The following is an 11,041-nucleotide window of genomic DNA, read 5'->3' on the forward strand; positions in this document are numbered from 1 at the left end:
GCCAAAATATTTTTGCCAAATATTTAATCAGAAAAACTAAATAAATATTTTGAATTTTGGCCAAAATATTTAGTTTTTATGATGAACTATTTTGGTTTTTAATTTTTCACCTGATACATTTCTGCAGAAAAATTCAATGAAAACCGTTTTTCTCCATTTTTTGTAATTTTTTTCTGTGGAAACCTGCCACCTGCCCACCCATTTTCCAGCCAACTCTAGTCAACATACTGATTTTGTTTAGATTTTGTAGAATTGTAGATTTTAAGGATGGAAGGCACCATTATGATTAACAAGTCTAAACTTCTGCATAACACAAACCATAGACTTTCACTAAGTGATTCCTGCATCAAAAGTATAGCTTCTGATTGAGTTAGAGCATTTAGAAATGCAATCTTGATTTAAAGACTTAAGGTGATGGAGAATCCACCACATCTATAGATAAAGTTGTCCCAGTGGTTAATTACTCTCACTGTTTAAAAAAATTGCTTGAAATTGCTAGTCTGTGTCTGGTTTGCGCTTCTAGCCACTGGGTCTTGTCATGCCTTGGTCTGCTAAATTAAAGAGCCCACTATTATCAGAAAGCTGCTCTTCATGTAGGTACTTGTAGACCGTGATGAGGTCATCTCTTAATGTTCTCTTGAATAAATTAAATAGATTGAGTTTTTAGTCTGTCACTCTAAGGCAGGTTTTCTGCACCTCAAGTTATTCTTGAAGTTATTCTCTTCTGAACCCCTTTTTCAGTTTGTCAATGTCCTATTTAAAATGTAGACACCAGATCTGGTAACAGTCATAGTTTAGCTATTGCCACATGCAGTGGTAATAATACCTACCTACTTCTACTCAATATTCCCTTCCTTATGTATCTAAGAATCACATTCACCCTCTTAGCCAGTCCATCCAACTGTGAGCTTGTGTGCACCATGATCCTTAAGTCTTCTTTTTTTGTCATTGCTTTCCAGAATGGTTACCCATATTTCAAATATCGCCCTTAGTATTCTCCCAAAGTTCATATATACACACGCTCAATGTATTTCATATATTAATATGGTCTTAAAAATGGTTTTGTGTGTGTGTCTGTGTGTGAAACAGATGTTACATTTTATATGTTTTGTACAGATTCATTTGTTGTAGAACTTATAGGGAAAGTGTTGCTGTATGTACTCAGAGCAGTGCACAACCCAAGGAAAGATCTGACCCCCACCAAAGAGCCCAACAGATCGCCAAGGGATATCCAAGCCCCCTTGAAAGAGAGCCAAGACCAAGGAGTTCATAACAGCATGCATGTTCATTTTCTGACCATCTGCATATGTGGAACATTCTACTGCTAGTGGAGTTTCATTTTCCTATCTCAAAGGGACGGGATCTGATTTTGGGGCATAGTTTGGAAAATTACTCCTTTCCCCCCTCAGTGAATCCAACATACATCTATGACTTATTTAAGTTCAGTGGGAATCTGAAACACTTGCTCCTCAATACCTGCATGATCTTCTGCTATTATTGTCCATTGAAAATAGCCCATACTGTGTTTTTTTGTGAAGATACAGAAAAGATTTGGTAATGATTGAGGTACAGGAGTAACTCAAGTAGGCAATACCCATATTTTGTTTTAGAGTTGGCACACCATTGTTGCAAGGATGTTTTTAAATATTAAAGCACAGTAAATTTGGAAGATATAAATCTTTAGAGCCTATATGTTTTTTCCAACTGTGTCATGTGATACATGTATAAAAGCATCAAAGTTATCAGTGAGCTCCTTTCTCCACTCTGCAGGCAGCCACCAACTATTGCTCAGGACTATATGCTAATCTTAGAAAATGTACAGTAATTATATTGTCTGCAGAAGCTCTAACTACCTGCAGTAGAAATAAAAATTGGACCACATATGTGTTTGTTTAACAACATTGAAAGTGCGGTCTCTAGGAAGTATAGGTAAAGTTGATTAGATTGTAGTGTATACTTAAAGTTGAATAATGTACTCTTGTAAAAACACTCTTCAAAATTATTTAACTTCCCATGATATCGTCACAGAATGTGCAGAAAATCTTTAGTGTTATCTTTTCCTGTCACATGACTAGTGCAAACAAGAAAAAAATCCTTATCTTTTTGCTTCTTTTCTGGTACTTTATAAAATAGCATAACCGGTTCAGCAGCCAGACATTAAAGATTCCGGTTTGAAAAAGTCTATGTTTTGTATTTCACTCTACTTAATGCATCTCCATTGTGAAACAAGAATGATTTTATTAGCAAGAAAGTATCTGAGGAGCTGATGATGTTTGAAAAAACCTCTGGTACAGATAATCACATGCGGAATCTAACCAGAAAAGCCCCTTATTGCTTACTATATTCAAATAATACTGGAACCTAGGAACTTTTCATTGGAGGAGCATCTCTAGGCTCAGTAGGATATTCCCTTTAATATGTGCTTCAGTCTATGTCCAGCAGTCTTGTGCTGAACTGAATTAATTACAGTTTGATCCTGAAATAACTGTTATATCAATAAAAACACTTGATGTGCGTTTCAAATGTTTTAGGTATCTAAATCAGTGTACAGGCTACTTGAGAAATCTGTGCTATATAGATCACTCAACTTTGATCTATTTCTTTGATTTAGCACTGCAATTAAGAAGATTTGGTTCAAAGAGAAAGCTCATTGGTTGATGTTTTACACTGATGTGGTAATGTTTACACAGATGTGCTTTGAAATCTCAATTATGGTGAATTTTTGGGTCCCACCACATGACAGACTCCTGTTATTTGAAAGGTAAAATAATATAACATCTATCTGTAACAACCTTCAGAGCAGGTCTGCCAGGGCTCTCTTCTGAGGTGATTTATCTGATCATTGTATTTAGTGTGAGTTTTTTTGGTTTTAAATCCCTCCACAGTAAATCACTTGCTTTAAAGAACCCTTTTTATAATTCAGGTGCATACAGGGGCAGTACTTAGGACTGCAATGATGAAAAGGTGTAGCATTACTTGCTTTAAAGCACCTGCCAATTAATTAGCCCCATACTCTCCACAGCAAATAAAGCCAAGCAGTCAAATCTATTTGATCTCCCAGATTTAGACTGTGACTGAAAAGCCCATGGAGCAAGATTGAAAAACTAATCTTTCATGATTCTCTACAACTTTTTGTTCAAATGAAAGCTTAAACCAGCCAAGTGACTTTCAAACCTTTGAAAGATTTAACTATGAAAGATCTTTGGGTTTTACACCATAATACATTAATACTGGTGAGGGCACACGTTGCAATACTTGCATGCTAATGAATATACTTTAAGATAGTTTTCAGTGTTTAAAAATTACTATTAAATATGAAAAAATCAATAGAGTGTAAAAGTCAAGCCTTGATAGTTTTAATATAATTGTTTTAAAATATCAATGATCGTTTTATACTATTCATTTGAAAGGCAGAAATGCAGCTACATCAAGTTACCACAGTCCTAAATCAGCCTCAAAGAGATCTTAATATTATTGATGCAAGAATTAAAACATATTTTAAAGGCGATACTGTAGTTAAATTGTAGGCGTTCCTATACTGTGGTGATTAGATATATCATCTCTCTCTGTCGGAGTATGTACTGTGAAACTATTCTCACACCATTTCCTCCCTCTTTCTCTCTATGTGATTTAAAAATATTAATCAAAAGTCACTGGTCTAGCTCACTGATATGTTTAAAACCACTCTGCCGATACCAACAGACATTGATCAATATCGTATCATGTTTGTGATGAATTAAATAGGAACGCGAATTTTACAGAGGGGGAAAACATCCCTGATTATGCAATTTCTTTTAAAAATCCCCCACCTTGGAACTTAAGTGATAAAAGGAAAGGGTAATACATGAACATTTTATTAGTGTTTTACAATCAGGGAGTAAAACTGTCAGATCTTTGTTTTTTCTTTCATGTGTGTCTGGGCAGGTCTATCCCTCAGGTAACGCCCTTTATCCTTCTTCTCTCTTACCTTTCCTTGCACCTGTCCACGTAATGCACTGCAAGCTCCAAGCAACTCCTGAGTCCAACCCTCCTTCTCGAGTCCCTGCCAAGCCGGGCTCCTTATAGCTGCAATCTATCATTTTCGAAACACTCACATCAAAGGAGGCTGAGCAGCAGCGTCAACAACAACAACAAAGGGGAAGAGAGTGTCTATGCTACCGCTCTGCAAAGTTGGATGCGAGCTCTCTCTCTCTCTCTCTGTCTGTCTATGGATTATTTTTTATGGCTCTGCACACTGGGAAACGTCAGAAACTCCCCATCGTCACTGCAGATCAGAAAAAGGTGTGAGGAGAGGAGAGATCGGTTTAAAATTTCAAACGCAACCTCTCCGGCGCGCAAGAGAGGGCTTCATTAGCATATGTCCGGGGGGACCAGCATATATACGGGCTTTGTATATAAACAGAACTCTAATCTGATCAGTTTCCCAGGACACAACAGCAGCACCAGCAGCTCTAGATGTTGATGCAAAGCCAGCAGCAGACTCCCACATTCTCGGAGTCAGAAGAGGCTCCAAAGACAGGCAGCTGTTGTCCCAGTGCAAAGTCCACCCTGCCTGAGATCATCCAGGAACAGCTCGGCCTGAACGTTTAGATCTCACTCTTCTCATTTGATTATTGTTAATTTACCTTTCAACTCATCGCTCGTTAAACCTCCTCCCTTCCAGCGGGCTCTTTCATGGCTCCCTTAGCCGAAATTGGGGGCTTCCTAGGAGGCTTGGAAGGGTTAGGGCAGCAGGTGGGCTCCCATTTCCTGCTGCCTCCTGCCGGGGAGCAGCCGGCTCTGCTCAGCGATCGCCTGGCTCAGGCCGAGAGGGGGTCCAGAGGTGGAGGAGGTGCGGCGACTGGGACTGCGGATTTAGCCCATTTACAGGGCATCCTACGCCGGAGGCAGCTCTACTGCCGGACGGGCTTCCACCTGCAGATCCTGCCCGATGGCACCGTGCAGGGCACCAGGCAGGACCACAGCCTCTTCGGTAGGTAGCAGCTGCAATCACGGAGAGCTCGGATCTCAGCCTCATCCGTCCCGCATAGAGAGGTGTTTCTATTCCTCGTGGAAAAGAAACACTTACATACTTACTGCAAAGTAGAGCAGCAGAGCGGTCCGATCAGAGTGCACCACTGGGCAGGTGTTTAGCCCGAGACTCCCAGTATAAAGCTGTGCATTCCAGCCTTAGACCGCAGGGGCTGCACACAGAACTCAGCATGACAGAACATCTCTTCCTATGTCATTCATTAACGAGAAATGTCTGTGTGGAGCGTCCAGAGTATGTCGGTTTATATGTACATACACATATTCATTAGTATATGTATGTAAACTCTACACCTACATTTGTATGTAGCAGCAAACTCAGAAAGAGAGGTTCTATCACGGTGATGTTTTTTCTATTCAGTACCTAAAATTTAATGTCCCGGACTTGCCTCTGCAATCTCAAAATCTCTAAATCTCTTTCTAAACAAACAAAGATCATGGAATCGTTAATCTTGCTAAACCTCTAATCTGCTTTGTTTTGCAATGCGGAGAAAGCTGCACGTGGGATTGCACAGAACTACAACTGTAATGTAATCACAACAGTAATGTTTCTTTTATTTCCTTTTTAAAATGGTTTGTCCATAAACCAAAAAGGGGGGGGGGGGATATCCTAAGGATGTAAATGGTTTCTTGACATGTAAGGGTAAATAAGAAGGAATGTATGTAGGCACTGCAGCGTTATCTGAACAAACCTGCTATTGTTGACCATCAGTGAGGTTTTTTTTGTATTGATTTAACAGGCACAAAAAGGTGATTAAAGAGTTTTCTATCATCTCTCCCATAGTCAAAACAATCAGCTGGAATGGCCCTTAACTGATTTTATAACACATTGAAGTACTGGTGTTTTCAGAACTAAAAGAACTGTAGTTAAACAGGTTTCAGAGTAACAGCCGTGTTAGTCTGTATTCGCAAAAAGAAAAGGAGTACTTGTGGCACCTTAGAGACTAACCACAGCTCACTTCATCGGATGCATACTGTGGAAAGTGTAGAAGATCTTATTATATACACACAAAAAGCATGAAAAAATATCTCCTCCCACTATTACCAGCAGGAGAGTGGGGTGGAAGGAGGTATTTTTTCATGCTTTTTGTGTGTATATAATATGATCTTCTACACTTTCCACAGTATGCATCCGATGAAGTGAGCTGTAGCTCACGAAAGCTCATGCTCAAATAAATTGGTTAGTCTCTAAGATGACACAAGTACTCCTTTTCTTTTTGTAGTTAAACACAAAGTTATTCACAGAAGGGAGACTTTCTACAGCATGTAAACACAAAATTGTTACTTTAAAAAATGATTAGTCCAAGATCAAAGATTTGCAGTGTTTCTTTCAAATCTTCCTTTATTCTAACCCTATTCTCCACAGGTTTGTCTGATGTGGTCTCTGTGAGGGTTGAATGGCCTGCTTATTATGGTTTATAAAAAGAATGGCTTTGAAAATGATATCAGAAAGACAAAATACCTCCATGTCTTTTTATGGGACCTTGGACATTAGAAACTGGGAAATCTGTGATGATTTACATCCAATAAAAAGTTCTTAATGCTTGCTCCTTGTAAAGGATTTAGCTGGTTTGTCATTTAGCATTGTAAATAAGAGGTATGCCAAAGTTCAGTTAAAACTCAAAAGATTGTAAATTACAGTACACTAATCTCTCTTAAGACGGAAAATGGGTCAGAATGTAAAACAGTGTGCATAATGAGACAAAAAGGCATGCCCAAAATATTGGAAAGACTATTCCATACTATCACATTAGTTTAATAAGTTTGTATTATTATTTTAGAAATGTGCTAGGTGTGAAGCAAAAGCAACCTCACTTTGGGACTCTGTTTACATTGGTAGCAATTTTAACAGATATGATTTACACATGTCCTGTCTTTTTTGTATTGTACGTGTAATGTAATCTGTACATATTGGATCTCAAAATACTTAGTGCTTAGGGCAAGAATGGGCTACTAGCAAGGTTACAGGTAAATTGGATCCTTTTTGGTCACATAAGTGGTGACATAGTTTAAAGAGACAGAATATAACATAATTTAAATACTGTAAAATGGGCCCAATTTCACATCGCAAATGATGAATAATGAATCAGAATAACAAATATTTTAGGCATATTTAGATAATAAACGTTCTAAATCAAGTGTTAGTTATATTCCACATATTATGATCAGTTTTGTAATTTTTTAAACATAGTATACATGCACCATATTGTATACATATACAAAACCTGCCTCTGAAATCAATGGGATTACTCATGTGAATAGGGGCTGCAGATTTGGGCCCACATGTTGGATTAGATATACAGCAAATATGTTTTTCTTCTCTATGGGAAGACTCTCTGGTATACAATTCCCATCTGTATTTTGACTTGTATTCACATGATATCATTATTTTGACTTCCACCCATTAGATATAATTAAAAGTGTTGGTTTCTTAAGATAGTGCTACAGAGAAGGTGAAATATATCTCTGGATAGTTCAATCTTACCCTCCAATGTATGAAAAGACACTTCATCAAATACTGTATAATCATCTACTGAAATTGTATAGCCCTGAATCCTAAATGAATAGTTTTAACCCATCAGTGACAGATAAAATCCTTTCTTAACTAAGTCATAACAAATGTTTCTGAAAAAAGCAAATAATTCTTTTTCCTTGTGGAGGCTTCTAGTCTGCTTTGAACTAAAATGTGTATGAAATTAGTTCAGTGGTAGACATGTAAAATAGGAGTATTCTTATATATGTATGTAGGCCACATTTGCTATAGTACGGACAAATAAATTATTTCACCTGCTTCTAAATATATTATATATATATTTCTTGACTTTAACACATGTGAGTTAAAGCAGCCCTACCCTTGTACATTTAGGTATCCTTGAATTCATCAGTGTGGCAGTGGGACTGGTCAGTATTAGAGGAGTGGACAGTGGCCTTTACCTTGGAATGAATGACAAAGGAGAACTCTATGGATCTGTAAGTATTAGCTTATATTTTCTAAGCCACATTTGGATTTTAGACCTGACATACTGAGTCAATTGTTAATAGCGGGCAAAAAACTCAGCCAACCACTGAAATAATGGAATATGCTAACTTTCTTTCCTGTTAAAATAGTGTATATCATTTGTGTCATTCAATCATCCTGAGAATGTGTGGTGATGATAGCTCAAATCTTTACAGTCTGAGTCAAATATCATGCACATGGAAAGAATTTAATTAGCCTGAGAAAAAGAGAATGGATCAGAAATGCTCCTCCTTAACAAAGACAAAAGAAAGAGAACAATGTATGAATGAATGAATGAATGAATGAAAGTAGCCAGTTTAAGAAAGTCTTAATACTTAATATAGTTACTTAGTGACTGATTTTCTTTTTAAGATCTACCCTACAAATCTATCAGGCTCACTGCATTTTTCACCATAAAAAATACTGATATGGAAAACAGAGGAAAAAGATAATTCTACAGAAAAATACATAAATAAATACAAAACCCTGGATTACTTGATTTGTGGTCTGCTGATCCCTTATAATTCAGCAGGTGGCACTTTGGGGCACCTGCTTTTTTTCAACATCTGAACGAAGACCATTAAACTTAAACAGCTTAGTCATGTACCACTGTTATTTTGAAAATGTGAGGAGTATAAATGAGGCAATATCATTTAATCCATACTCTGATTTAAAATTAAACTGTTAAGACTGAAAATAAGCTTGTAATTATTTCAAATGATTGTTTTTTGTTGAGAAATTTCAGCATAAGACACTACAAACTATAGTCTTTGGTTCTACAGCAGTATCAGGCTAACATGGACTCAGATTCTTCTCCATTTCAGTTTTCAAACCTTGAAAGATAAAATACTCTCTGTCCTCCCCTCCCACTCAAATGTTCTGCAGTAATAAAACATACACCTTTGACAGGAGTTTCAAGTCTACAACTTCTATTCCTATCACGGATTGGTTTATACCCTTTCCATAGATGATGGCTGAATATAATAATTTTTTACAATAGATTGTGAACTCTGGGCATTTTATAAACCAAAAGGAAACAGTATGTACATTGTCATTGTTTGTGACTTACCTTGTCAATCAATGACATCCTTTAGTGTTTTAGACATTTTTTAGGATTGAAGGTTGAGAGGGGGAGGCATTTGTTGGTCTGAATGAGTATGAAATGGTGACAGATGGTAATATGTTTCTGATTCTTCCATCTTGATGCAAGCTTTACCTTATCCATCATAATAATGAACCATACACACTGAGTCCCTTTCGTTTACAAAATGTCTTCCAGCAATGAGTAATTATGTTTCTCCAAACAAGATTAATGTGGTCACCAAAGTCCTTGTAGTGATCCTAGTTATTTTAAAAGTTGGGGAATATAAGTCACAAATACTAGGTACAGCCACAGCAGTTGCTTTCCAGTTCCAAAGGGATTGCCTTTCTCATCTGTTACATTACATCTTTACCCAGAAGGCTCATATGTGTATAAGGACAGCAGTGACCACATTCCCTCCAGCATAAGGGAGGTCTAAGCCATTCTATGTTGGATATGTTCAGTAGTCAAATACATTTTTTAAGGTAACAATCTGTATTTTCTTGACCATTTAAGAACAGGAACACTTAAACACATATTGTCAAGTCTTATATTTTCTCTGCCTGTATGTACATATTCAAATCTCATTTTGAGGGTGTCAGATAAGATGCTGGAGATGTGTGTTTTAGTTGACTCTTGCATGCGTAACACCCTCTTCAATCCTAGAGAAAGTCAGCAAAATGGGATTTAAATCCAAAATTGTACACAAAGTGGTGCAGGTCTGGTAGTGATAAAAGGGAGCCTTGTGAACAAATAACTTTCCCAACTGCTCTAAAACAGTTCACATGCCACAGGTATGATCAGATTTACCCTCTTCCCAGGTTTGATTTTATTAGCAAAGAAATTAACAATAAGTCAACATATACTCCAATCCACTTTAGTTATCACTGTATCTCTTTATAGGAATATGTTCAGAAATTGGTTACTGAAAGAGCTCTGACCTTTTATTTTTCTATCTTTTTTTAAAATAGGAGAAACTAACTTCTGAATGCATCTTCAGAGAACAGTTTGAAGAGAACTGGTATAACACTTATTCTTCCAACGTGTACAAACATGGAGACTCGGGTCGGCGGTATTTCGTAGCACTTAACAAAGATGGTACTCCCAGAGATGGGGCTAGATCCAAAAGACATCAGAAATTCACACACTTCCTACCCAGGCCAGTGGATCCCGAAAGAGTCCCAGAACTCTACAAAGATGTGTTAGGATACAGTTGAAATGGGACAGAGTGTTTGAAAGGAAACCAAAACAAAACCCATTCTTTCCTACCACAGCTTCCATGGTAACACAAGCAGGAAGAACTTTCAAATACTGCAGAGTTACCAGGCTCTAGGAGAGTGGATTTTAACAAGCTGTTTAGTGATAGCCTCCATTTCCTAATGTTTGGATATAGGAGACAAAGCCTTAAAGTTAAGAGTGGACAAGCCTCTTTGAAGTTTGCTGACCCTGTTGCTGGCCAGTAGAGAGCGGGAGGTTGGAGTCTGATTTATTTTTAAAATACCAAACTCGTGCCTAACTTGTCTGGATTACTTATTATTCATAAACTAGAGAAAAAATAACTACCTAAATCATGTGGAGTGGGACAATAGTCAGAAAGTTGAATGAAATGGTAAGGAATAGGCTGTAAAACAGCAATAAAGCCTGAGAACTATATCTGAAGTTATAATGGCTATACTACAAGTGACGGACCTTGGAAGTCAATGCATTTCAGTCAGAGCTGGAACTTTTCTTCAGGATGGACCTATTTATACATTTCCAGATGACATATATTTATTTTATATATTTATTTATTAAAGAGTTTATTTTTACTGGGATATGAAGACACTACAACCCCTTGCCCGAACAAAAAATCATTGACAGTGCCAATATTTACTCTGAGGTAGTGTCATCATGCAAAAAAGGCATTACATCGCAACAGGTTCAAAAACAGAGTA

At 37.3% G+C, this 11,041-nt stretch overlaps 1 protein-coding gene across 1 annotated transcript; it reads left to right on the forward strand.

Moving 5' to 3' along the window:
* Nucleotides 1-4,674: 4,674 nt before the first annotated feature.
* FGF20 (fibroblast growth factor 20) lies at nucleotides 4,675-10,324 on the forward strand. The gene is made up of 3 exons (XM_073340094.1): nucleotides 4,675-4,972; nucleotides 7,895-7,998; nucleotides 10,079-10,324. The coding sequence occupies exons 1-3, from the start codon at nucleotides 4,675-4,677 to the stop codon at nucleotides 10,322-10,324; spliced, it is 648 nt and encodes a 215-aa protein (XP_073196195.1).
* Nucleotides 10,325-11,041: the final 717 nt, after the last annotated feature.

The sequence above is a fragment of the Lepidochelys kempii genome, chromosome 4, assembly GCF_965140265.1.
Source record: "Lepidochelys kempii isolate rLepKem1 chromosome 4, rLepKem1.hap2, whole genome shotgun sequence".
NCBI classification, from domain to species: Eukaryota; Metazoa; Chordata; order Testudines; family Cheloniidae; genus Lepidochelys; species Lepidochelys kempii.